The 24,770-nt window shown below is 52.0% G+C and overlaps 12 protein-coding genes across 12 annotated transcripts; 3 read left to right on the plus strand and 9 right to left on the minus strand.

Annotated features, from left to right (window-relative positions):
- Positions 1 to 82: 82 nt before the first annotated feature.
- BKA58DRAFT_434559 (uncharacterized protein) lies at positions 83 to 754 on the minus strand (the record flags this gene model as incomplete). Its single annotated transcript, XM_046173275.1, has 1 exon — positions 83 to 754. The coding sequence occupies one exon, from the start codon at positions 752 to 754 to the stop codon at positions 83 to 85; it is 672 nt and encodes a 223-aa protein (XP_046031685.1).
- A 443-nt stretch (positions 755 to 1,197) lies between these two features.
- BKA58DRAFT_397047 (uncharacterized protein) lies at positions 1,198 to 1,910 on the minus strand (the record flags this gene model as incomplete). Its single annotated transcript, XM_046171399.1, has 3 exons — positions 1,198 to 1,611; positions 1,672 to 1,768; positions 1,822 to 1,910. 3 exons carry the CDS (start codon positions 1,908 to 1,910, stop codon positions 1,198 to 1,200), a joined length of 600 nt encoding a protein of 199 aa, XP_046031686.1.
- Positions 1,911 to 2,098: 188 nt separating this feature from the next.
- BKA58DRAFT_373939 (transcription initiation factor IIA gamma chain) lies at positions 2,099 to 2,980 on the minus strand. The gene is made up of 3 exons (XM_046169270.1): positions 2,895 to 2,980; positions 2,691 to 2,838; positions 2,099 to 2,632 (listed from the first exon to the last, which is right to left on the minus strand). Exons 1-3 carry the CDS (start codon positions 2,939 to 2,941, stop codon positions 2,486 to 2,488), a joined length of 342 nt encoding a protein of 113 aa, XP_046031687.1. The 5' UTR covers positions 2,942 to 2,980; the 3' UTR covers positions 2,099 to 2,485.
- Positions 2,981 to 3,163: 183 nt separating this feature from the next.
- BKA58DRAFT_407903 (gephyrin) lies at positions 3,164 to 6,615 on the plus strand (the record flags this gene model as incomplete). Its single annotated transcript, XM_046172051.1, has 10 exons — positions 3,164 to 3,221; positions 3,268 to 3,302; positions 3,355 to 3,446; positions 3,498 to 3,830; positions 3,861 to 3,959; position 4,289; positions 4,334 to 4,613; positions 4,838 to 5,059; positions 5,109 to 5,979; positions 6,033 to 6,615. The coding sequence occupies 10 exons, from the start codon at positions 3,164 to 3,166 to the stop codon at positions 6,613 to 6,615; spliced, it is 2,574 nt and encodes an 857-aa protein (XP_046031688.1).
- A 196-nt stretch (positions 6,616 to 6,811) lies between these two features.
- On the minus strand, positions 6,812 to 8,010 carry BKA58DRAFT_25297 (uncharacterized protein). The gene is made up of 2 exons (XM_046166748.1): positions 7,506 to 8,010; positions 6,812 to 7,452 (listed from the first exon to the last, which is right to left on the minus strand). Exons 1-2 carry the CDS (start codon positions 7,783 to 7,785, stop codon positions 6,965 to 6,967), a joined length of 768 nt encoding a protein of 255 aa, XP_046031689.1. The 5' UTR covers positions 7,786 to 8,010; the 3' UTR covers positions 6,812 to 6,964.
- A 1,020-nt stretch (positions 8,011 to 9,030) lies between these two features.
- Positions 9,031 to 10,677, minus strand: BKA58DRAFT_25295 (uncharacterized protein). The gene has a single exon (XM_046166747.1). The coding sequence runs from the start codon at positions 10,660 to 10,662 to the stop codon at positions 9,424 to 9,426; it is 1,239 nt and encodes a 412-aa protein (XP_046031690.1). The 5' UTR covers positions 10,663 to 10,677; the 3' UTR covers positions 9,031 to 9,423.
- A 2,531-nt stretch (positions 10,678 to 13,208) lies between these two features.
- On the minus strand, positions 13,209 to 15,728 carry BKA58DRAFT_305313 (uncharacterized protein; the record flags this gene model as incomplete). Its single annotated transcript, XM_046167057.1, has 1 exon — positions 13,209 to 15,728. The coding sequence occupies one exon, from the start codon at positions 15,726 to 15,728 to the stop codon at positions 13,209 to 13,211; it is 2,520 nt and encodes an 839-aa protein (XP_046031691.1).
- A 220-nt stretch (positions 15,729 to 15,948) lies between these two features.
- Positions 15,949 to 17,196, plus strand: BKA58DRAFT_25332 (ATP synthase subunit D-domain-containing protein). Its single transcript, XM_046166751.1, has 5 exons — positions 15,949 to 16,123; positions 16,182 to 16,294; positions 16,348 to 16,358; positions 16,417 to 16,801; positions 16,850 to 17,196. Exons 1-5 carry the CDS (start codon positions 16,109 to 16,111, stop codon positions 17,100 to 17,102), a joined length of 777 nt encoding a protein of 258 aa, XP_046031692.1. The 5' UTR covers positions 15,949 to 16,108; the 3' UTR covers positions 17,103 to 17,196.
- A 71-nt stretch (positions 17,197 to 17,267) lies between these two features.
- On the minus strand, positions 17,268 to 18,395 carry BKA58DRAFT_25328 (uncharacterized protein). The gene is made up of 4 exons (XM_046166749.1): positions 18,270 to 18,395; positions 18,205 to 18,211; positions 17,829 to 18,132; positions 17,268 to 17,779 (listed from the first exon to the last, which is right to left on the minus strand). Exons 1-4 carry the CDS (start codon positions 18,344 to 18,346, stop codon positions 17,433 to 17,435), a joined length of 735 nt encoding a protein of 244 aa, XP_046031693.1. The 5' UTR covers positions 18,347 to 18,395; the 3' UTR covers positions 17,268 to 17,432.
- Positions 18,396 to 18,514: 119 nt separating this feature from the next.
- On the plus strand, positions 18,515 to 20,348 carry BKA58DRAFT_373958 (major facilitator superfamily domain-containing protein). The gene is made up of 2 exons (XM_046169271.1): positions 18,515 to 18,619; positions 18,677 to 20,348. The coding sequence occupies exon 2, from the start codon at positions 18,893 to 18,895 to the stop codon at positions 20,318 to 20,320; it is 1,428 nt and encodes a 475-aa protein (XP_046031694.1). The 5' UTR covers positions 18,515 to 18,619; positions 18,677 to 18,892; the 3' UTR covers positions 20,321 to 20,348.
- An 889-nt stretch (positions 20,349 to 21,237) lies between these two features.
- On the minus strand, positions 21,238 to 22,620 carry BKA58DRAFT_25383 (uncharacterized protein). Its single transcript, XM_046166753.1, has one exon. The coding sequence runs from the start codon at positions 22,509 to 22,511 to the stop codon at positions 21,345 to 21,347; it is 1,167 nt and encodes a 388-aa protein (XP_046031695.1). The 5' UTR covers positions 22,512 to 22,620; the 3' UTR covers positions 21,238 to 21,344.
- BKA58DRAFT_25382 (uncharacterized protein) lies at positions 22,621 to 24,770 on the minus strand. The gene is made up of 3 exons (XM_046166752.1): positions 24,601 to 24,770; positions 24,463 to 24,534; positions 22,621 to 24,405 (listed from the first exon to the last, which is right to left on the minus strand). The coding sequence occupies exons 1-3, from the start codon at positions 24,738 to 24,740 to the stop codon at positions 22,731 to 22,733; spliced, it is 1,887 nt and encodes a 628-aa protein (XP_046031696.1). The 5' UTR covers positions 24,741 to 24,770; the 3' UTR covers positions 22,621 to 22,730.

Genomic DNA, 24,770 nt, shown 5'->3' on the forward strand with positions numbered 1-24,770 from the left:
CGTGCCTTTGTATAGAAAATCGCTGTATAGCTGTAGGAATCTCAGGACTCTTCAGTCCTATTCACCAAGCGAGCTTCGACTCCTAGTTCCACTGGCCTCGCCCCCCAGGCCTCTGCTGTTGCACCTGGTCTTGGTCTTGGTTCTGGTTCTGGTCTTGGTCCTGGTCTTGGTCCTGGTCTTGGTCCTGGTCTTGGTCCTGGTCTTGGTCCTGGTCTCGCGCCCGATTTTTGTAATTCTTGCGCTTGTTCTTCTTGGACTTCTTCTTGTAGGTAGCGGCGTTGGGGTCCATATCGTTGCCAGTCGCATAGCGGTCCCAGTGGGTGTTCTGGCTGGGCATCCTACCGGCCCGCAGGCCATGGATATCGCTGAACTGGGTTCCGAAAGCCTCGGGTGAGCCTACGGTGTACCCGACGTAGGAGGTCTGCTCTTGAGTCCACACGGGGCCTTGAGGCTGTGCGTAGTGCATGGGTGGGGTGGCGCGGAAGTCATAGGGGTTGTGGACCTGGTTGTAGTAATGGGTGTAGCCGTCGTATAGGGGGTATGGCTGATACCCGTAGAACAACGGGCTGCAGTACGGCAATGCCTGTGGCTGTTGCGGCAGCTGGTACTGGGGCTGAGCGTTCAAGGCCTGCTGGGGCGGCGTAGCAGGAGAAGAGACGCGCTCGCTCGGTGCAGGGCTGGGATGCGCAATCTGGCCGGAATAGAACTCAGCGGCCGTAGGGCTCAGAAGGGCGGGGACTGGGCTGTTCGACATTTTCGTCAAAAGAGGTCGGTGTAAAGAGACTGTGTGGTTTGGGGGATGTCGAGTTGGGGGGAAAGGTGCGCCGAATTTTATATAGCGAGAGTGGGCAGCAAGCGACCCAGAAAGTGAAATACTCGTTGGCCCACAGATTGCGCTCCGATTTGAGCGAAAGTGAAAAGTGAAAAGGTGTGCGTCCCGGCGCGAGGAAACGTACTGTGCCGGCTCAAGCGGTGATGAACCAAGATTGCCCTTCGTTTGTTCGTGAAAGCACTGGACCCTGTTAGCAAGATAATTGCACCCTTGCTGGACCTGTTGAGGGATTTTCAGCGTGGTGTCGGTGTCGGTGACGAAAAAGTGAGGAGTGGGAGCTCATGCGCGGTACCGCGGTATTGGTCGTCGTCACCCAGTAGGAGAGACCCGGATTGTACAGTCGCAGCAATGGATCGGTGTCCTGTCTACTTCAATACGCCATCTTCGTCACTACTGTCTCCTCCTGTGTTCTTCACGCTATTGAGTTCGACTGTATCCTCGCCTTCGTCTTCGTCGTCCCTAAAGCCATCCGCGTCCGCGTTCGCGTCACCATCGCGGTCGAGAAGTGGGGCTTCTCCCGTGGTAGCTACCACACTCTTCTTCTCCGTCTCCTCCCTCATTCCGATAATCACGCTTCCGGCTACAAGCATGGCTGCCCCAAGCCACCATAACCCCGGTAAGTTCTCGCTGAAGATGATGAAGCTAAGGACGGCAGTGACGATGAAATTCGCAGACGTGTTTATGATGCTGACGCGTACGGTCGAGGAGGCAAGGGTAAGGGCACGCGTGAAGAGCCCCCACATGATCGCGTTGAAGAGAAGGTTCATGCCAAAGAAGAGCTGCGCGTTGCGTTAGTTCTGTGCGAGTGATGGAAGGTATGACTGCCGGAGAGGACGTACACCTCGTATCGTATATTCAACAATCTTGTTTGACGCACTCAGCCCGAATGCCAGGGCTATGGAGCTTGACCAGGAGGCAGTGAGCTCTGTGGTTGTGCTACATCATCGTCAGTATGCATCGTGGGCTAGGGCGACGCGGCGGTGTCTTACAGCTTTGCGAAGACGCCATTGAAAGCTGCACATGCGCCACTGGAGATGGCAAGCATCAGCCATGCTGATTTGGTTTGCGGAAGAGACATGATCGCGGCCGAACTGGGGTGCTGCGGGGAATGAGGTCGATGTTCACGGATGTAAGTTGATGATCTGCAAGGTACGACCGGGTGCACTTCCGCGCTTAGTCAATATAGGGTAGTAGTACATGCAGGTTGCACCTTGACGCAATAACTGAGGCAGGTCGTGTGCAGTGGACATGCTGCATGGAGTATCACAGTTGACTGCTCAGCTCTTCTATCGACTACCAGTCAAGAAGAGTTCACTAGAATTGCACTCCACCCCGAAGTCATCACCTGGGTCTAGTATAGATGGTACGATAGCTCAGATATGCAAAAGATCATAATTGTTCCAATTTATCAGCGTCAAACCAAAGCGAATCACGCGCCCAGTCCCAAACTCCTATTCATGCCAGAGGTATCGTGAAAGCCTTCCAAGGCTGTTTTAGCCGTAACGCCGAAAGCATGTGATGGCACAGGTCTCTAAAGAGACAGCTGCTCTAGCCGGTAGATCGCATCTTGCGCAATCGCATTTGTTTGAACACGATTGTCTCCTTCCTCCCTGCTGCAGTGCATCTGAACGCCCTTTGAGTCGTCGTCGTCGTCTAGGCCTCGCCAGGACGCTTCGCGTTGCAGCTAACAATCTTGACGCGGTCCGCATGAACTTGATGGGTGTTGTCCAGCTTAAAGTTGATATCCTTGATGATGAAGGTCCATACGTCGTCGCAGAAGCGGTAGGTATCAAGATGTCCCTGCAGAGTTTCACGTCAGCACACCATGCTTCCCACTGGTCGCCCATGCGCAACTGACCTTGAATGTCAAGCGCGACTTGACCTTCTCCGAGAGCACATCGGCGACGGCCTTGTCAAAGTTGAGGAGGATCTTCATGGCGAGCTGGGGTTCTATTCGGCGCTCGGTGATGAGGTTGTCCAGCGTGTCAGTGAGAGAGCCGCCCAGGCTGTCCTCTGTTAGCCAGCGCCCCTTTCTACGCTCCCCCGGAGTTGCATGTAGTACCTGCTTCGGCGGTAGAGCTCGTAGTACTTGGTGTTGTCGGTAGCCATGGTGCTGATTGTTGCGACGAGCTGGTGGTTTGGTCTCGGTGACGCCTGAGCCGGAAGAGTGATGGGGGCGCCGCGCCGAGGTGGTTACTAAGCTGTTCGATGTTAGCGCGACGCGGCTTGTTCCGCCTGCATCATCGCCAGCTTCGCGGCGAGTCCATCACGACGAAGCTCCAGCTGCCTCTTTCACCATCCATCTCCGCCTCGAAGACCAACAACCCCAACATGTCTCTTACTTATGGAACGGGCGGTGCGACTGCCGCCCTCGGTGTGGTGGGCTTGTGTATGTACCGCGCGCAGGGGCGTAGGCGATAGCTAACGACCATTAGACATGCTCTTCAACAACGAAGGCGAAGCTTTCAACGTACGCACGCGTTCCTACCAACCATATACGGACAGGACTGATTGCATCTCAGGTCGGGGCTTTCCTCGAAAGCATATCGCCATACACATTTGCTAGTGTCGGAATCGCGCTGTGCATTGGTCTCTCTGTCGTAGGCTCGGCATGGTACGTCTGACCGTCAGCAACACACACGCATCGCATCTGACAATCGCAAAGGGGCATCTGGACAACCGGTGTGTCCATCGTTGGTGGAGGTGTCAAGGCGCCACGGATACGAACCAAGAACTTGATCTCCATCATCTTTTGCGAAGTTGTCGCCATTTACGGTGTCATCATGGCTATCATCTTCTCCTCCAAGATGAACCAGCTCTCGGACCCTGAACTGTTGTACTCTGGATCCAACTACTTCACCGGATACGCGCTGTTCTGGGCTGGAATAACCGTGGGCATGTGCAACCTGATCTGCGGCGTCTGCGTGGGCATCAACGGAAGTAGCGCGGCCCTAGCCGATGCTGCGGACCCTGCAATGCAAGTAACCGTCTTTTCTGGGTCTCTGTTTCCATGCTAACTTTGATATAGGTTCGTCAAGATCCTTACCATCGAGATTTTCGCCGCCATTCTCGGACTGTTCGGTCTCATCATTGGACTACTCATGCAGAGCAACGCAAAGGACTTCCAGTAAGCGAAGAATTCTCGCTATTCAGCCTCAGGGCACAATTATACGAACTGTATCGAACCTCGATCTCGTCTAGAAGGACGCCAAGGAGGAGTGTTTTCGAGTGCCAGCTTTGTGGAGCTGGTCAAGAGGTTACTGAAGGTCATTTGTAAAGGATGTACGATGTACATAGGGAGGGGCGCTTGTATAATGCATGTAATATGAGCGAGCATCGGCGTTAAATACCATTTATCAATTTCTGTTTTCACTCTCCCTGAATACTTCTCATGAGTGAACTTCTGAATCTGATCAACTCGGCGTGTAAGCAATGGTCCGTGCGCGAAGTCTACAGGGTGGGATGTCCGCTCTACTCCGCTTCGACTCGACAACATCAAAGATGGCCACCACAGATTCAAAGCTGAAAGCCGCGATCTTGGTAGTATCTGAAACTGCTTCTGAAGACCCATCAACCGATAAATGCATATCAGTCCTCAAGAAGGCCTTCGGAGATCTCGGAAACGACCAATGGGACGTTAGCGAAACCGAGATAGTACCCGACAACGCTCTCGCAATCCAAAAGACTATCAAAAGTTGGACAGACAGTCCGGAGCCAATCAATTTAATCGTTACTAGCGGAGGCACTGGTTTCGCAACCAAGGATGTTACTCCGGAGGTGCGTGCTCTTATTCTCGAAATGGCCCAAGACACGCAGCTGACAGGAAGAAGGCAGTCACACCGTTGATTGATAGACACGCTCCCGGTCTTATGTAGGTGTTCTCTCCCAACCCTGTATGCGAAGGCTTACAGGATGACAGACATGGCATGCTTACAACTTCATACGCTGTCACACCTTGTAAGTTCTTGATCACTAAGCTAATCATTGTGGCTAACGTTCGATCAGTTGCACTCATGGCGAGACCTGTTGCTGGAGTTAGAAAAAAGACTCTGATATTGACTCTGCCGGGATCACCGAAAGGTGCCAAAGAGAATCTAGAGGCAATTTTGAAGTTACTACCACATGCGTGCATCCAAGCTGCCGGTGCAGAGTCCAGACCGCTACATGTTGGTGGTGTAGAGAAGCTCGAGAAGGACGCTGGTGTTTCTCCAGGTAGTGCTACTGCAGGTATGTGGTGTGGCATTTTCCCCCGAGACACTGCAACTGACAAGATTAGGAACTGGAAGTGGGCATCATCACCATCACCACCATGGACATTCGCATGGTCACGGCGGCCACGCAGGGCCCAAAGCTCACACAAACCCAGAAGAGCGCCCTCAATCTAATGATCCTTCCGCGGGACCAACTCGCAGATATCGATCATCACCGTACCCTATGTTGGCTGTCGAAGACGCGCTCAAGCTGATCTCGGAGAACACCCCAGCTGCTGCAGTACAGAACGTGCCAGTAGACATGAGACTTAGTGGCTCGGTCCTTGCCGAGGATGTCAAAGCCACTGAGTCAGTCCCGGCCTTCCGAGCTAGTATTGTCGACGGATATGCGATCAAGATCCCAGCGACTGGCAAGTTCGAGAAAGGAACTTACCCTGTATCGATCATATCTCATGCGCAGGCTGGTGAAGTCAAGGAGCTGAAAGAGGGAGAGATTGCGAGAATCACAACTGGCGCCCCGCTTCCGCCCGGTGCTGATGCTGTGGTCATGGTCGAAGATACAGTATTGAAGAGCCTGACCGACGATGGCAAGGAGGAGAAGGAAATCGAGATACTGACGGATGAGATCAAGCCGAACGAAAACGTACGGGAGGTTGGCAGCGATGTCAAAGAGGGCGAGATCATTCTGAAGAAGGGCGAAGGTGTTACAGTCGTGGGTGGCGAGTTTGGCTTGCTTGCATCTGTGGGTACGACAGAGGTATCTGTGTACAGGAAGCCTGTCGTAGGAGTTCTGAGTACAGGAGACGAGATCATTCCACACAACAGAGAGGGCCCGTTGCGACTGGGAGAAGTGCGTGATACCAACCGTCCCACTCTCATCACTGCCGCACGAAGCCATAGGTTCGAAGTCATCGACCTGGGTATCGTCTCAGATAAGTAAGTAAATCTGAGCAAGAATCTCCGATTCGACTATCGCTGACCAAATGCAGACCCGGCACCCTTGAGCAGAGTCTCCGTGATGCGATGCGCAAGTGCGACGTAATCATAACCTCTGGTGGCGTCTCCATGGGCGAACTCGACTTGCTCAAGCCCACCATCGAGCGCTCTCTCGGCGGCACAATCCACTTCGGTCGTGTCAACATGAAGCCAGGTAAACCCACCACCTTCGCCACTGTGCCCGTCAAGGACAACGCTGGGAATCCTGTTACCAAGTCAATCTTCTCGCTTCCTGGCAATCCTGCTTCGGCCGTGGTGTGTTTCCATCTCTTCGTTCTGCCTGCATTGCATCAGCAAGCTGGGATAAAGCCACTCGGACTACCAAGAATCAGAGTTATACTGGATGAAGACGTGAAAATGGACAAGGGTCGTCCAGAGTATCACCGTGCGCTTGTTGTGACAAAAGAAGATGGGTTGCTATACGCCAGCTCAACGGGCGGGCAGAGGAGCAGCCGCATCGGCAGCTTCAGAGGTGCGAATGCACTGCTTTGTATGCCACAGGGTGAAGGTAGTTTGAAGAAGGGAGAGAAGGTCGAGGCGCTACTCATGGGAAAGTTGGGAGAAGTTGAGCGATGATAGACATAAACGTCACAATAGTATAGGAAATAATGCGCGTGCATTGTATCTGTTACATCTTAAATGTGTTCCACATCAACCATCCATGTGTTGTTCCTTCCCAACCGTCGTCGCTACATAACCGAATATCTAAGCCGAGACAAAGGAAAGAGAGTCCTGAAGGGTATTTGCAACTGCCGAAATAAACAAAGGAAATTTGGGCTAAAACCCAAGGTTCGGTACCAGGTGTGAGCTCAACATTACCCTAGCCCGTCATCACCGTGCCTGCCTGCCTGTACCCGCAAAAACACCGACGCTAAAGTAGAAAGACGATACGAAAGACTTTTTTTTTTTGAGTCTGTGTGACTCCTCATGCGGGACCGTGGCTGGACTTGGGCTTCAAGTCGTCCATCATGACGCTGCCTCTGAGGGATCCAGCGCTCGACGCCAGTGCCTTGCGGTACGCGTTGGTTTGGGAGAACTGCTCCTCGTAGTGTTCCTTGAGCTTGCGCTGTCTCTTCTCCCTCTTGTACATCCAGAAGATAGTGGAAGCCAGGCTTGCTATGATCAACGCGAAGACAGCTGTGAGGACACCGCCGACTATTGCCGTTTCCTTCTTTTCTTTTGAGCAGGTCTTGGGAGGTGGAGCAGTGGTTGTGGGGGCCTGTGTAGGTTCATTGGTTGGGCTCGGAGTTTGGAGTTGGAGGGTTGCGCTGAAGGTGGTTGTGACTTGGGGTGCGTCTAGGTTGTTGCAGCAGCTCTTCGTATCGTCGGCTCCGCGGCAGCAGTATGTTCCAGAGTCGCATGTTTGTAGTTGCCATGCTTTTATTGGCTTGAGACCAAGGAAGTCGTTGGAAACTGAAGTGAATTAGTTGTAGAACATAAGATAAGTCAAATGTTTGTGAACTTACCACCAGGGCACAAGTCTTGTTGGCATGCTGCATCTTTTCCTTCCTTGTCTGTACAACCTCTTGAGAAGATCATACCGATCGACTCATTTGTTGTTCCCATACACAACCCATTACTCATGCAGATGTCGGTGGACGCGCAGCATCCGCTGTGATTGGCGCTAGGGTTACATGGCGTGTATGTTTTGTCGAGTGCTGTACCGTCAACAGCATAACATTGCTGACTCGTAGCAACCGCGATCAAGGTCGCGAAGACCGTAAGGAGGGACCGACTCGACACCATATTAGACAAAAGACAGTATAAAATAAGTAAAGGAGCGACTGGTTGCAAAAGCAAAGGATTGCGATGAACTGAAGATATGTGATGAGCGAACTGGATGTGTGGAGAACCTAAGGATGTTTTAGAGCATTAATGTATCCCATATGCCGTCGACAGGACATGCAGGTCCATATTTAGTCTCTAGCCCTACATTCGCAATGTTATGCGGCGAAGCCCTGTACAACCTTCTTCAGCTGGCAAAGCTGATGGTTACAGGGTAGACCCCGCCGACATTTGAAACAGGACAATCAAACCTGGTCTTCGAAAGACCCATGGACCCGTACACGGAGGCATGGGTGACGCAGCTAACAAGCAGTTCGAGGCAAGTGTAACAGTCTCGACGTTGGAAGCAGTGGTACAAAGACGACAAAGTCTATTTCGTCAAGGCGCGACGGCGCTTTCTCCTTCCTTTGCTTCAAGGAATGCGCTCTTCTAGACCCACATACACGAACATGGCGCTTGCTGATGCGCGCCTCGCCTTTTGCTTTGTCGCTGGACAACGGGTCGTTTGATGATGCTTTTGCTCGCGTTTAGCCGCATGAGGTAGGCAGTGAAAGGGGACGGGAGGCTTGTAGCAAATGATGAGTCGAGGCGATGATGCGCCAGGTGTGGTGGAAGGTTTGAGATGCGAGGCGGAGTAGGCCACGGCTAGCATCTGATAGGTCAAGGGCCGCTTAGTACAGCACCACAGACCCCTTTCCGGCACGTACCTGCATTTCCACCACCGGACTCTCTTTTCCCATCGCTGCGACTTATCACCGTTGACAACGGCGCCGCGACCTGTCAATCGCGGGGATATGGATGTGGTAGCAATCATCAATCGTTCACTCGGTCGGTCAATAGGTCAGATGCTATCAGTCTCGCCGAACCAGAGACATCGGTGTTAGCTATCATCATCACTCTTCTCGGTGGAGATTACTGAGCGCAATGGCCTTCGACCATTGCTTCTTCTGACTGTTGGTGATCGTCCACCAGATCGAACTCGCCTGTACCCGGTGCGTGCAGATCTGGGCACCCTGGCCTGCGGCACCATCCAGAGTTTTTACCTGTTGGCGGCGTCGGCAGGGCCTCCGCGTGATGACGAACTACGGGTGCAAATTAACACACGGTCTCCAGGTGCCTCATCTCTCAAAATTCCACCGTCCAGTGTACTTGCCTACTGCCCAATCTGGCGCTCACGTCATCTTGCGACCAGCCTTCCGGACCCTTTTGAGGTTGGATCGGGCATGGTGACCTTAGCAACAACGTCTATTCAAGCACGGTCGACGGATCAGGGATGCAATGTGGGGTGTTCGGAGTATTCGGAGGCCACAACGAAGATCTATGGACGATGATGGACCGACCCGACCACGTCCTCTTTCACGGTCCACGTCACGATCGCAAGACCATGCTTCACTCAGCCCTGTAGACGTTCAGCCACCGCAGGCTTACTAGTACGACTATCGCGCGCGGACACCAGAAGCCCACCAGCGACCACTGGCGGAGTCTCTAAGCAATGATACATTTCCCATGAACTTTACAGTTTTTCCGGTCCGTCTTCAGGCATCTGTGTAGCCCAAGCCAGCAGCCCCAGCTATCAAACCGAGAAATGACCATCTTGACCTAGCCATCCAGCTCTCTGAGCAAGTCCTCTATCCTCCTTATCTGATTGCGCGGACCTCCATCAACCACCACCCATTCCAATAAACTCTCTTTTGCCATCTTTGCCCAACGTCGTGCATCTCCCATCATTCCATGACCTGCGTATACGTACGCCAGTCTCTCGTAGTCTTGGGCGAGCAGAGTATCCAAACCCTCTCGTTGACTAATCTCCATAACTTCTTTCTCCCAAGCAACAATCTGTTGGGCATCGTAGGTTTCTGCCGTCAAGTTTTCCAGCATCTTCCGCAGTTGGGCGAACCTCGTACGGCGCTGGTCACTACCAGCTACATCGTATTGCGAAGCAGTGCAGAGAGAGCATGTGCACCTGAAGTTCCAGCCCTCCCGATAGAGTGCTTGTCTGTCGGCGTGCTTCAAGTCGATTTTGCCATACGAGATACCGATTTCCTCTCCAGCGGCAATGTCCCGTTGAGCTTTGATCTCCATTGACAGAGTCTTCGGAACAAAGCGCGCGTGCGCATTGGGTTGGCACGCGTGATTGATCCGGGCAACGGAAGGGAAGAGACACATGTAAGCGTCGTCTACTTCGCCATCAGCGAGCTGGCATGCGAAAGCATTCGTCTTCATGATGTCTTCAACTTTGCTGCCACCCAGACTTTGATCTAATGCGAGTACCGAGTTCCGGTCGGCCTGAGGTAATCGCTCAAGTGCGGAACTGAAGAGTGTTTGGCCTTGCACACGCGTAACCTGCGTAGGAAAATGCGAGCTCGCAATGATACGTGCAGTATCGAGTAGTATCGTTTCTCCTTTCTTCAAAGCCTTTGTGGTGATTAGGCCTTTGCCCTTGCCCGGGAAGGTCCGAACTTCGAGGCCATCATCCAAGCTTTGGTGTTCGCCGTCCAGAGCTAGGAAGGTCGCAGATATCGCATCTGCAGCTACAGGTCTTGCGATGATGCTCAAAGCATGTCCGCCTCGTGTTTCGGAAGTCGTGTACGTGCAATATTTCCTTTGCTTCCTTTGAGCACAGGCTGGATCGTGCGACCACGGCGAATGTTGAAGTGGTGTCTCTTTCGGCAACAGCTCTGAATTGCCGGTGGTGTCTGAACAGTGTGGTAATTGGAGTGGCAGTTGAGCTTGGACTGCAAATTGATGCAGCGCGTTTGGGCATTGCGGTGACGCATCAGCGTGCAACCCAAATGCGCATGTCGCAAACGACAGAATCAGGACCCGCATACAACTCATGATGGTAATGGAATGTCTGCGGAACGCATCACGGAGAGCAGTTGAGGTTGTCTACTGTTCTCCTTGCGTCTGTAACACTTCTGAAACAGGCATCGCTGGGCAGCTGCATCTTTCGCACAACATACTCTGCAATACCTCAAAGCCCAACATCTCGACTTCATCACGACATACTTCCGTCAAATTGCTCGTCATCTCGCGCATGAAGACTGCGTGGGATAATTGTGAGCAAGTTGAAGCGGACCCATGACTCGGCTACCCCTACCAACCCATTTAAGGACACGCCAGCAACGCCACCTATTCTGACAGGGCCACGGTCAGCCCCGTGCCATTCGAAACATCACCACACCACCACATATCGTTCTTTTGATCTTCAGGGCGAACAGATCAGTGCACGCTATGCGGCTGATGCCGAGAGGGCCATGATGGGCCCCAGCCTGCTGATTGACTCATCTCCACACCAGCGCATCCTCGTCATACTTTGACGTAGTAACACACGGCTGTCAGGCTGTTTCATATCGCGGATCGTGCCACAGGTTGCCGGATGCCGTGCCACCAGTCATTGCACAGTACGAACTCTAGGAGATTGATTAAATCACAATAAGAGTACGAGGGCTTTTTGAGGCAGTGACAGGTGACACCCAGACATCGACGAGGATGGGCCTGGTTACTTAAAGGGGCATATTCATGTGTTCGACCTGGTACTGGGATGGACCTCCATCACGGTGAACACGTAGAGGGACTCACTCGCCCCTCTACCCGAGGGAAGAGAAAGTTCAGTGCAAAGTTTGGTAGAAGTCAACAACATGTTGGGCTTCAACTGCAGACGATGCAGGTTCGGAATGGAATTTTCACGACATGATCAGTAAATGGTGCTATCAAACACTGCGTGAGCATGCGTGAAGCCACGAGTAGTAGGTGACACGCAACGTATTTTGGGTAATGAGCAGCAACGGAGGAACCCTACTCCTACTATTCAAGACGAAACAAAGTGTGGTTATCCTATCAAGGTAATTCTTCCACAAATCACTATCTTTACTCTTGTAATACAAGTCCCAAGCTGATGGAATGAGTATTCGTATGCGATCATTACACAAGCATGCCGCTTTTGAAGTGTCGTGTCCAGTCGACGAGTCCTGCGATCACTATGCCGCGAAACTCTTGAACCTAAATCCTGCAGCCGCGTAACCTTTGTGCAGCTCACCGAATATCTCAGTCAAGGCGGCCAAAAGCGTTACGACTTAATGTGATGTTCTACTACTGTTCACAACCAATCCATTGATGCGTGCGCGTTCGACGTCAGCACGCCACGCGTCTCACGGCTCTTTCCCTATTACGAGTCACCACTTCCTCTCCCCCTTCCTTCCGAGAAAACGATGCTAAGAGCAAAGAACAAAGCCTGGGCATGAATCTAACCCGAACGCACCAAGGTATAAAAACGAGCAAAAAGAAAGCGGCAGTCAGATCGACACCAGAGAAGGCTTCCACTTCCAGTTATTGGAACGGAAGTAGTAGTACGTGAGAATGGATGCAAGATCCAATCGGCCGCGGTTCTTTTATCATTGAACGAGCACGAAATACATACTATTATACACTCGTGCACAAGGTTGAGTCCAGTGCAACTGCCTCGATTATGCCAAACGCTTGGACTACTCCTTCCTATCTCTCCCGCAGTCTTAGTTAAGCGGAAGAGAAAGCGCGTGGCAAAGCACGTGGATGTCTCCCCCACTTCTATCCTTACGGAAGAGGAGTATCCGGCATCTGAAATGTAAGACATAGGGGAAGCGGCGTCTACAGTCGGTACATGCGGTACACTTGTATTACAAGACGAAACCAACGGGTTCCATGCGATCAGGTGGTTTGAAGGCTTGTGATCAGGAACGTTCAATATTGACTACGAAGGTAGACGAATATCGACATGCTGTCATGACCAGTGTTGTAGTAATATCGCGCAAATGATCATTGTATGTATTCAACCTCAGTGGACCCAAATTTAGACAGATTATATGCGTCATGGTAGGAGCGTAGACAGTGCGGAGTGAATAGTGTTTGTTTTTGGCTAGATGTTTTATATGACATGATGAAGCTGAGAAGATGTTGCCAAGAACATACAGTTTGTTTGACCGCGCGACAAAAGAAATCAGCCCAGCCACCAGGGGCTCTCTCCAGAGCAAGATGCCATTGACATCGTTCGCGCAGAATCCCTCACAAGGTAAAAGAACGCCGTAGATGCAAGTAAGAGAACAAGTCGAGACAAGTTGTCAAGGTATCGATCGAAGTCGAGTAAAACACAGAGATCAGACTGTCGAAACCTCAAATTGGTGGAGGTCGAAGCAAGGGAGACCGCACTGGGTCAACCCGAACGTACACGCAAAGCAATGAAATATTCCGGAGTAGCATGGTAGCCTGCGAAGATAGCCAGGTGTGTTGTTGTCACCTTTCTCAAATAACGCCAATGTAAATGCAAGTCTTTCATCCTAATCCACCCACCCTTGACCTAATTGTATACCCTAAAGATGCCTTCATTTGAAGGAACCTTGGTTCGTGAATCATAGGTCGTCGTCGTCCAGATCGATCGCGTCAGGGTTTGCGGCTGCCTCTTCGGCAGGCTTGATGTTGCCACCTTGAGGACCGGTACTGGCGGCAACGAAGCCAGCTGGTGCGCGTGCTTGACGCTCGAGAGCGGCCATTGCGTCCTCACCAGCAGCATCGGTAGGGTCGGTGTCTTCGTCGGCGGGTGCGCCGTTCTGTTGACCACGAGCGACAGCTTGGGAGGCGATAAAGTTGACGTCGGTATTGTACTGAGCCTGGACACTGCGCTTGATGCGTAGCATCTCCTTGTAGGTGTCTTCGTTGCCATGCTGGACTTCGAATGACTCCCACTTCTTCCAGAACTCGGGGCTTGTTCTTGGGTCGCAGAACTGACTGGCATGGCCATAGATTGCTCGGGCTCGGTCGATTTCTCCCAAGCGACGTTCCATCTCGGCAAACTTGAGGCACATTTCCTTGGCTTCGCCGTCGGGTAGGGCAGCAATTGCGCGCTCGTAGATTGGTCGAGTGGAGGTGAGACCAAAGTTCGAAGCTGACTTGGTAATGTAGAAGTTGAACATCTCCAGCCTGTCTTCGTCGGCCACGGCACGTGTAGCGCGTTCGTAGATACGCATGGCATGTCTGGCTAGCCCGCGATCCTCTTCAAGCGCACCATACATCAAGTATAGTACCTTGGCAAACTTTGGTGGACAGTCTTCCACAGCCTGTTCGAACAGGTCACGCAATCGCTCCATGCCAATCTTACGGTCCACAGCCTTGGTCAGGTACAAGTTCCAGATCTCGAAAGCGACGGGGTAGCTGAAGAGGTCGAGGCCGCGCTCGTAGACCTTGAAGCAGTCTTCGTAGTACTTATTCTCCTCCAGCAGGTTCGCGTAGTTGACGATGGTTTGCGGTGTTGCGATGCGAAGCTCGAATATTCTTTCATACACCTTCTTTGTCTCCTCCAGGGTGCTGACACTCTCGACAAGATCGACATAGAAGCTCCACAACTTCCAGCTCTTGTGTACACGCTGTTGTGGCGACAGCGACTCATCGAAGTAGTCGACATTCGACCGCTTAGGGGCCTGCGTAGCCTTGGCCATGATGTCCACGGCCTTGTCGAAGTTTTCGTTGCGAAGCTCCATCTCAGCCCATTCGCACCACATCTCAGCCAGCTCGGAGACGGACTTGAAGGGCACCTTGACAGCCTTCTCCATAATGACACGGGCATTCTTAAGATCGCCACCTGATTCGTACAGTTTGGCATAGTTGGCCCAGAGCTCGTGAAACTTGCCGAGTGCCTTCTTGGGGTTGATTGCTGCGATGGCGTCGGTGTAGGTCTGGACCACTTCCTTCTTGTTGTCCCCCCAAAGAGCGACGCGCTTCTCCCATTCGATGACATTATGCGGGTTCTGTCGAAGCATGACATCATTCAGCAGGAAGGGCCTTCTCTGCATGAGTGATTCGAAGCGGACCATCCGGATATCGAGGTCCGCGTCGGCAGCCTCATTGACTTTGCCCTTTTCCGACCGAACAGCCGCCTCGTTGAGCTTGATGCCAATCATAGCCTCTTCAGCCTCCACGTATGTGTCGAAGACGATGGAGAAGTCGCGCACAGTCATGACTGTGGTGACAGCCTCCTCGAAGACGTCGCGCGCTTTCTCGTATTCGCCCCTGTGCATCCAGTACCGCGCCAGGCCGACCCAGAGTATGCCTCGCTGGTCGGGGAACTTGGAGATGCCGCTCTGGATGATCTTCTCCACATCGATACCGCTGTCGTCGCTGGTGTCGATTTCCTTGGCGTGGTCAATCATCAGATCGATCATCTCGGTCCAGAACTGGAAGGGTCCTTTTGCCTCTTTGCTCTTGAAGCGCGGGTTATTGAGGATCTCCATGTACTTCTTCACAGCCTCGGTGTACTTGCGCATGTCCTTCAACAGCTCGATGAAGTCCTCGGCATCTTCGGGGTGGATTTGCATGTAGCGACGCCAGATCTTGACGGCCGTCTCGCCTGACGCAGACGTCGCGAACGGTCGGTAGAGGGCCCATATGCGGTTGTGCTGAGTCAGAGGCAGGGCGCGTAGGGCTCGGTCAAACGTGCGGCGGGTAGTGGTGACGAGGGGCTGCTGCATGAGGAAGTTGAGGTACATCTCCCAGATGCGCGGCATCTTGTTGAGCAGGACGAGGGCGCGTTCGAAGAGGGCATTGACCTTGACATAGTGGGCCGCGAACTTGGCCGGGTTCTTCTTTGAGAGGTGCTTGGTGCGCAGCTCGAGGTACAGCTTCCACAGCTTGTACGAGCGCGGAAGCGTCGTGACGGCGCGCTCGAGCACAAAGGCCTGCTCCAAGATGCTCCCACGTGACTTCTTGAAGCTGTAGTAGTCGAGCCAGGGCTTCACGCTGCCTGCGTTGCGCTGAATGTCCTGCTCGTACGCGACGTCCTGATCGGTGATGAGGAAAAGGTCCGCCGAGGGCTCCATCTTCCGCTTGGTGGGCCGCGAGAGGCTCGCGGTGACGGTCCTGAGGAGTTCGCCGGGCATGATTGCGCCAGAGCCAGGGCGTGTGTTGCCCGCGGTGGGCAGGAGGGCGAGGGGGTGCGGTGCTGGACGGCTGACGGAGCGTGTCGAAGTGTTAAAGTTCTGAGGAAAGAGCGATGGAGTCCGAGCGGTCAGCCGTCTTCTGCAGCCAATAAGCAACGTGCATCCCGAAGACCCGCTTCTCAGAGTTGGCAGGCGCGCGCGCACGGTCGGGTCTCAGATAGCTCCCGGCATAGCTGCGTCACGTTCCGTTGGATTCACCTGGCCGCACTGCGCACGCTGACTGGCTCCGAGACATCTACCAGAATATCTCCGGCCATTGTCAGCCTCTACCCTCGGTTTTAGCCCCATAGACTTCTCCACCAACTGTTCGAGCCGCAAACATGTCTGGCAGCGGGGTACGCCAGCCCGAGCTATGCAATGCCGCAGGACATCTGATGCTAACACGACCCTCAGGCAAGAGAGGCCGTCTTCGCGACGCGGCAGTCGCTGGGTCTGATGAAGAGCAAGCTCAAGGGCGCCCAGACCGGCCACGACCTGCTGAAGCGAAAGAGTGAGGCCCTGACCAAGTATGCACTCGCCGTCTATAGTCCACTCGTGAAGCTATGCTGACCACATGCAGGCGCTTTCGAGGTACGACTACGCCATGTATACCCCCACCATCTGCCCATGTAACTGAAACCGTTTCCAGAGATAACGCGCCGTATCGATGAGGCCAAGCGCAAGATGGGCAGGGTCATGCAGGTCGCTGCTTTCTCCCTCGCCGAAGTTACCTACGCCGTCGGCGGCGACATTGGCTACCAGATTCAAGAATCCGCAAAGCAAGCCCGCTTCCGCGTACGGACGAAACAAGAGAACGTCTCTGGTGTCTTCCTTCCCCAATTCGAAAGCTTCACCGTCGAGCAGAACAACGACTTCGCCCTGACAGGTTTGGGCAAGGGTGGTCAGCAAGTACAAAGATGCAGAGAGACGTACGCAAGGGCCGTCGAGACTTTGGTGGAACTGGCTAGTCTGCAGACTGCCTTTGTCATATTGGACGAAGTTATCAAGGTGGTCAACCGCCGTGTAAACGCCATGTGGGTATCCTTTCCTTCCATACAACTGCCGAAGCTAACAGCCAACAGTGAGCACGTCATCATCCCCCGAACCGAAAACACCATTAAATACATCAACTCTGAGCTTGACGAGCTCGACCGAGAAGAGTTCTACCGCCTGAAGAAAGTGTCCAACAAGAAGCAGAAGGATGCTGCCGAAGAGGAAGCCGCAAGGGTGGCGGCGAAGAAGAAGAACGAAGAGACGGAGAGTGAGGCGCGAGAAGATGTTGCCGAGAGCAAGGACATGCTGGGCGATGAGGACAACGAAGACGTCATCTTCTAAGCGCTCTACAAGCGACTAGTAGGACCTGTCCGTGTAGTCTCGTCTGCGGTCTATTGGGCGCTCCATCCACCTCGCTAGCTCTCGCTCGTCAACTTCTCGCATGTAGACATGCACCTTCCAGTATGCTGAAATGCGGTCCCTGGTCCAGGTTCCGTCTGCAATCTCGCTCCGGGTGTTTTCGACCAAGCTAAATAAGAGATAAGCATTGTGCCATATATATGTAAACGTTGGCCTTTTGATAATAAGACTCTATTCTGCCGGCCTTTATCTGTGCCGAACAAGGTATCATAAAATGCATAAATCCATAGCAATAAATCCATACGCAGTAACCTACTGTTGCCGCTGGTATGTGACTTTCATAGGCTTGCCCTCTGCGCCGATCGGGGTGTTGGCCGTCGATTCTTTCGCTGTAATCGCAAACTGCTCGTTCTCGAACTCCGCAAAGGCCACCGCCCTGACCGAGACCAAGCGCACTTCCTTGAAGCCTTCGAAACGCTCGAAAATCGTGGTAAGGTCGTCCTCGTCGACATCGCGGGGAATGTTCTGCAGGAAGAGCGTCTTGTTGGGTCGTACGTATTCGTCGGGAACAGCGGCTGCTCCGGTTTTGGCTGCGCGAGGCTTCTCGGCGGCGACTGGGTTGGCTTGGGCTTTCGCGTCTTCTTCTGCGCGCTTGAAGTCTGTGGCAGTCAGTATGGAGCATTATCAGAAGTGGTAGGAGATGCGTACCCCTAAGCGTCAGGCGCTTCCGCTTGTGATCGTCGAACAGTTCCGGTGCCTTTCGCTTGACTGTCTCGTCGCTGTGTGTCTTCGCCCTGTGCACCTTCATGACCTTGCCGTACATCTCGAAGCCGTTCATTTCCTCCACCGCCTCCAGCGCAGCCTTCTCGCTGTCAAAGACAATAAATGCCTGGCCCTTCCGCTTCAGACTGCTTTTTGCGATAACATCCAGGATCGGACCGTAGTATTGGAAGACTCGTGTCAAGGCCTGCTTCATGGTATCGATCTTGACGCGCTCCTCGAGGTTGTTGACCTAGTGCTGTCAGCAATCGCGCCACCGAGTGCAATGTGAGTGCGTTGCTGGCGCGCTCGTGGTTTAACTCACGTAAATACTGTAGTTCTCCATTAGCATCAAGGGGACCTACCTTTTGGGCATGATCTTGCACTTACGTTTCAATGGGCACTGGGTATTTGCTGGGATCTACGAGACCGCCGCCCATGACTACGCCCTCCATCTTGTCCGCCATCTTGAAGCGACTGTTGTGTGAGTAGTGGAGTTATATGGCGTGGTCGCACTCACCCGACGAAGCTGTCGGGAGCTCGAATTCGAGATCCGCGCCAAGCACGCTAGGCTGCGTCCGCACGTGACGACGAACACCAGGAGTTTTGCGAGCACATGCAGACAACTGTTCAAGGGTCGACGTGCGATGTACCTCCAACTTTCGAGATTTGCGAAAGCTATCGCTATTTGTAACTAAGCAGTTCGACACAGTCACCGCCTCTCGTAAGTCGAAAGAACGGTATGGACGACCGAACTTTGGAAGGAGCATGATTGAGCAGGCCCTCACTACGCATAGGAGCATTGTTCTTTTGCTGCGGGCAACTATCAATTCTCCTGACCGATCACTTATGCACTTAGACAAGGCGCTTACTTCTTCATCCTGAGTATTGACGTCAGCATGCGTCTAAGCTGATGAGGCTCGTGCGGAAACTTCTCTCAGAACCCTTTCCAGATCTGACAAACATCAATTTTGCATCTCATTACGCCTTCGATTTTCAGAATTATCTTTTCAATGCCGCCACCAGGGATACGATGGCGGTCGCATCCATTGTTCATAGTCTTCACTGTGGGAATGGGTGCGTTCGTGGACCTTTTCTTATATGGGCTCATCGTGCCAGTACTGCCGTTCCTGCTGAAAGACCGCATCGATCTCCCTGACTCTCAGATCCAAAGCACGATATCAAACCTTCTAGCAGTCTACGCAGCAGCTTCCTGTGTGTCTTCACCCATCGCAGGCTTCCTAGCCGACACATTATTCTCGTCTCGGAAGCTACCCTTCCTACTCGGGCTAATCCTATGTCTACTCTCGACCATTCTTCTCGCTCTAGGACGTAGTGTTGCCGTTTTGGCCATTGCGCGGTTTCTCCAGGGAGCTTCGGGAGGTGTGGTGTGGACCATTGGCCTTGCTATCTTGGTTGAGACTGTAGGCCGCGAAAACTTGGGCAAGACTATGGGGACTATCTTCAGCTTCATATCGGTTTCCACGCTTGTCGCACCTATTGTTGGCGGTTCATTGTACGCGAAGACTGGATACATAGGTGTCTTTGGCGTGGCCATAGTGTTGATTGGCATAGACTTCATCTTGCGACTGCTCATGGTAGAAAAGAAGGTGGCTGCGAAATACTCTAGTCATGAGGTACATGACTCTGGACCGGATCGGAGCAACGAACAACAAGACACGGAACAAACACCTCTTCTACCAAACGGTTCCTCTACGCTCGTTCGGTACCGCCTTTCCAAACCAACGAATCGCTTCACCCGCAATCTTCCCATCCTCATGCTGTTTCGCCATCCTGGTCTGCTAACGTCCGTATGGATTGGATTTGTGCAAGCTCTTCTCCTTGGTTCTTTCGACGCTACTGTCCCATTGGTAGCTTCTGAGCAACTAGGATTTGACAGTCTGAAAGCTGGATTGCTCTTCCTACCACTGGGAGGTGCGGATTTCTTGCTGGGTCCAGTCTTCGGCTGGTGTGTCGATCACTATGGCACGAAGCCGGTATCAGTCTTTGGATTCATTTGGCTGATACCAACGCTTGTATTACTCCGACTTCCGACTGAGACGAGCATCATCGAGAGATTAGACAACGGTCACATCATCGCACTCTATTCTGCATTGTTAGCAATGAACGGACTCGGTCTGGCAGTCATCAACAGTCCTAGCATTGTCGAATCTGGGACTATCGTGGAGAAATACTACAAGGCGAATAGAGACATGTTTGAGCAGGCTCCATTCGCCCAACTCTACGGCATCAACAGTATGGTATGGAGCGGTGGGCTGACTGTAGGCCCACTGTTGGCTGGGTACCTACGAGATAAGGTTGGTTATGGAAACATGAACGCTGTTCTCGCAGGCATCTGCGCCTTCACAGCAGTTTTGGCGGCACTGTTCATCGGCGGCAGAGAAGAGGATCAGGATGCGTCTAGCGAGAATGTAGAATGAATGTCACTATCATCAAGTGTCACAGTGCAAGCTTGAATCTTTTGTATTCTTATGTAGTCTCGTACTCATCAAAGTCAGTACAACTGGCGAAAAGGATCTACATCCTACTTATCCGCCCCCCGTGAAAAGTTACCCATATATGGAACTACAGCGACTGATAGAGCTAGCCTGACGACCTAGTTGTCATAGCAGGTACACCTATTAGATGCACCACTGAAATTCTTCCCGCATTTCCCACAGGTGTTGGTGTCGACAGGAGTAGACTCGGAGCTGATGACAGACACTGCAATGTGTTAGCGAAAAGGGCACTGGAAACAAGCCCGAGGTTTGAGATACATACTATTGTGTTGTGTTGTTTTGTGGCTTGAAGAGGCGTTGATATGTGATTTGGTTAAGCTGGACGTGCAGGTTGTGCTTGTGGTATCAATGCTGTGTGGTTTATTCGGTGTTGTTGTCTGCGGATAGGGGGGAAGAGCTATGTTTTTTATACGCTATAGCATTCCCAGAATATCACTATACGCTTTCATAGAAATGAGTATGCAGACTTTCACATTACATTTGAGCAACAGGACGGAGTTCCATTGTCGTTGCTCACACCGCGCTGTGCAACGCCGTAGACATGGGACGTGTTAGGCATCAATCCCACTCGTTTACCATAAGGTTTGTTCACTACCCAGACAGTGTCATTTCAATGAACTGACCCAATTAGTTACATTAGAATCGGCTTTCACTGATCTCATACGAAGCAATTTCCTCAAGGCAGCAGGTGAGATTGTGAAGCATCAAAGCTGGAATGTAACGAGTCTGACGTCTAAGACCTAAAGTTCACTATGGCAATAGCATACACTATGTAGACACTGATGTCAAATTTTGGCGAGTTGTATCCTCCGCGAACGTCCCTAAAGTTGAAGCAGAAACCAATGCATTGAAATCATGACCTAGCTAGAGTTTTTCGCAGTCATCTGTATATGAGAATTCCACTCGCACCAGTTACCATTCCTAACACAGTGCTCGTTCCTCTTTGCTACAACATTCCGAAATCTTTGAGCACCTGATTCTCTAGCTCATCATTATCCGCCTTCGAGCAAGGACACAGCTCATGCTTTGTACCATTTTCTGCATTCTTCAAAATCCATCCTTCTAACGCGTCATCACTCATTTCCAGACCCTCTCTAGAAATCCAACGCCTTCGAATCTCCGTACCAACATTTCTTTTCATCTGCAGAGCCCGCGACTCATCGATGAGTCGAACAGCTTTAATCAGATTCTCGGAAGGCTCCCCACTATATAGCATAGCGCGCGTCTTTTCTTTGAACATAAGATAATAGTCCAGATACTGGTTGCAGCTGCCCAACGAGATGTCTTTGACTGCTGTTTCGAAGGCGGAAGGAAAGAAGCCTGCCATCTCCCAATCGATAATGGCAGCAAGTTCGTACCGTTGGCCGTCTTCGCTCTCTGCTTTCTTTACAAGCAGGTTTCGTGGTTCGAGGTCGTTGTGCGAAAGCACCAGGTTTTGTTCGAGAGCCTGGAGATCGTGAGAGGAAAGGTGTAACTCACCCAATTCTGGTAGGGCAGATCTGATGATAATGCCGTCGCCATCTAACGCGTCCTCTATGGAAGAGGTAGCGAAGTTCTTGGCTTGATGCTGAGCGACAAACAGCGCGATGAACTCGCGAATGCTTTTCGCGAAACCAAGAAATGGACTTCCAATACTAATGTTCTTCTTTTCGTCAACCGGGGCTATGTTTAGAAAAATCCGTTGAAGGAGTGCATGTGAAATGTCGAGCTGTTGAAGTTTATCGACTGCATTTGCAACAGCATCAATCAGAGACGTCTTCTCCGTAAGGCTGAGGGAAGGCCATACAGACTCCAGAGTCACAGTGTTCGGTACGAATCTGGTGACCATGTAGTCTACATCGCCGTGGTTTGCCGTCGCCACCTTTCCAGACCAGAGTATCTCGGGAACATAAGTCGGGATTTGGAGGGAGGCTGCCTCTTGGATTGCGGAAACGACGGCTAGAGACCCACGTAAGGTTTCCAATCGAACGATGACCGCCGGACAGTTTGGAAATTCTGCTTTGAATGTGCAGTTGGTGAAGGAGTGAGCAAATATTTCGATGAAGTTGGGTTGCGACTCAGTGAAAATTGACGAAATGATGGCCGCGTTAGGGCGAAGCATTCGATCAGCCATATCGAGTAGGGTGCATCTGCAGGTTGAGTTTTGAGGTAATATAATGGAAGGTATGATTGTAGGACAAAGCCAACCTTATACAATCGCCAAGACCCAGCGGTCCTCATTACCCATGATTGGGTCCAAACTCGTTCTTTCACCGATGATATCGCATGCGTGTTGCCTATAGCTGGGTTTGTTGAGCTTCCGCTTCCGAAGTGCGGGCCCATCCTCTTTGTTCTACACGTTGGATACTTCGAAGTCCATGTCTTCAAGGAGGACTGATTGGTCAGCAAAACTGCCCCAGTCATCGAAAGCTGCGAATGAATTCGATGTCGGCTCTTCTAGAGCTTCGAAAGGGGCAAGAGGAGCTGAGTACGGTGCATGAGGTTTGTCCGCGTCAGTGGCCCTAACCTCAAACGTAGGCTGATTTGTTGTCGGTACGTTTGAATCCAAACACAACAATTTTGTGTCAAAGAAAGATTTTGCCCACTTGATCTTCGCAGACCACTTCGCGAAGGCGTCGTTGTTCAGGTTCAACCCATCAGGATGAGCCTGCGATACAGCATCGTACCGTCGAGAAGCCTCGCCGAGAAGTGTCGAAAAGTCAACGAACTCTCTAAGAGCTTGAACATCCCAGCCATCCATCTCTATCAGGCTTGCTCGAACAAGCACAACGAATATGTACGCAAACTGCGCGAACACGCCGAATGGGACGACAAGATAGTCCTCGATGGGTAGTTCTAAATATATCTCTGTGTACCTTCTGGCCGCGTCCATACATTGCCAAATTCCGTCTAGTCGCTGCCGTAGGTCTATTCCTTTGACTGTGTAGGTGGCGAGATTCCCGAATGAGCGTTCCCAGATCGCAGTCCGGGTGCAAGCTTGCTGCAAACGCGATACCATCGCCGTCGCTCCGATTCCAGATTCTAGTGCAACCCTGTCGAGATCGCTCAAGAACGATTTGGCATATAGTTGCACTGGAGCATGGTCGCAGTCGGTAGCCATGGCTTCTTGCATGATGCGCTGACTCTGCGTTAGGTGTAGAAGCAAAAGATCGCTTTCGTATTCTCGAGTCTGCGCTAGTACATCAACGCAAGCTGTAAGCCATGGAGTCCAGTTCAGGGTGTCGATCTTACGGAAGGACGTGAATACCTGCGAGGTTAAATAGAACAGTCCAAGAACTGCACGTCGCTCGTCGTTCGTTATGACCTTCGCCGGCTGTGGCACGCCGTGCGCTTGTGACGCTGCCATTAGAGCTGCCTTCTCACAAAAGCCTGGTGCGCGATCGATATTCAGATCGTGAGCGAGCGCCATGGTAAGGTGCAGAAGTACTGTGTGGCTTGGTGGTGCGAAGAGATGCAGATTATACCAGTTTCCAATCACTAGCATACCCTGTAGCAGATCGAGTGATTTCTCACCATTGATCAACACCCTCTCCGAGATCTCTCGTATAAGATCCTTCACCATGATCTGTTGGGCTGCAGTATCATGGAAGAAAGCCGCTATCTTGATAGCCTGCAACAAGAACGGCTTATTCTTAGTCAAGTTTGAAACATCGGTACCGGTTGGAAACACCACAAAAGGCATATGATGTGCCATCAGTCTCTGGTAGCGATCGAATAGGGTGTCGGTACTTGTTTCGTTCGATTCCGTTGATGCATGGTCGGGATCGTCCATCCCCAGCGTTGCGTCGCGGACAGAGACAGTAGTACCGACAGATCCGGTAGCGCTTGGAGTCATGGTCAGTGGTGCCTGACACACAATATTACTCTTCTCATGTAATCTTGTCGCCTGCTGCAATGTGGAAGTATGCATTCCCGATTCTGAAGATGCCTCCAGCGCATGTTTGTTGGCTAGAGCTTCAGTGATGTCTGCAAGCTGTGCCTCCAGATGCTGCAATTGAGCGGATCGTCTACTTACAATTTAGCTTTCTGACACCAAATATTCGACGCCGCTTAACTTGACTCACGTCACCTTTCTTGCCTTGCGTCTGCGTTTCATTGGCTCCCGGGTCTGGCAGACCTTTCGTAGTCGTGTACATCTAAGAACATGTTGAGCTCATTGAACGCGTAGGTACTAATTCGTCAGACATATTGTAGCGACTGACCTATCGCAGCTGCTGTTCCCTGGACGCCTCACACATTTGCTCTTTGCCCTCGCACAGACCGCACACGATCCATAATGTGCATGAGTCGTGTTCTGCGACGTGACTGCGACTTCTTCAGATTCTTCGTATGCTGAACTCATTGTGACTAGGATGTAGCAATTAAAGATTGA

This window comes from Alternaria rosae (assembly GCF_020736505.1).
Source record: "Alternaria rosae strain MPI-PUGE-AT-0040 chromosome Unknown BKA58scaffold_1, whole genome shotgun sequence".
NCBI classification, from domain to species: Eukaryota; Fungi; Ascomycota; class Dothideomycetes; order Pleosporales; family Pleosporaceae; genus Alternaria; species Alternaria rosae.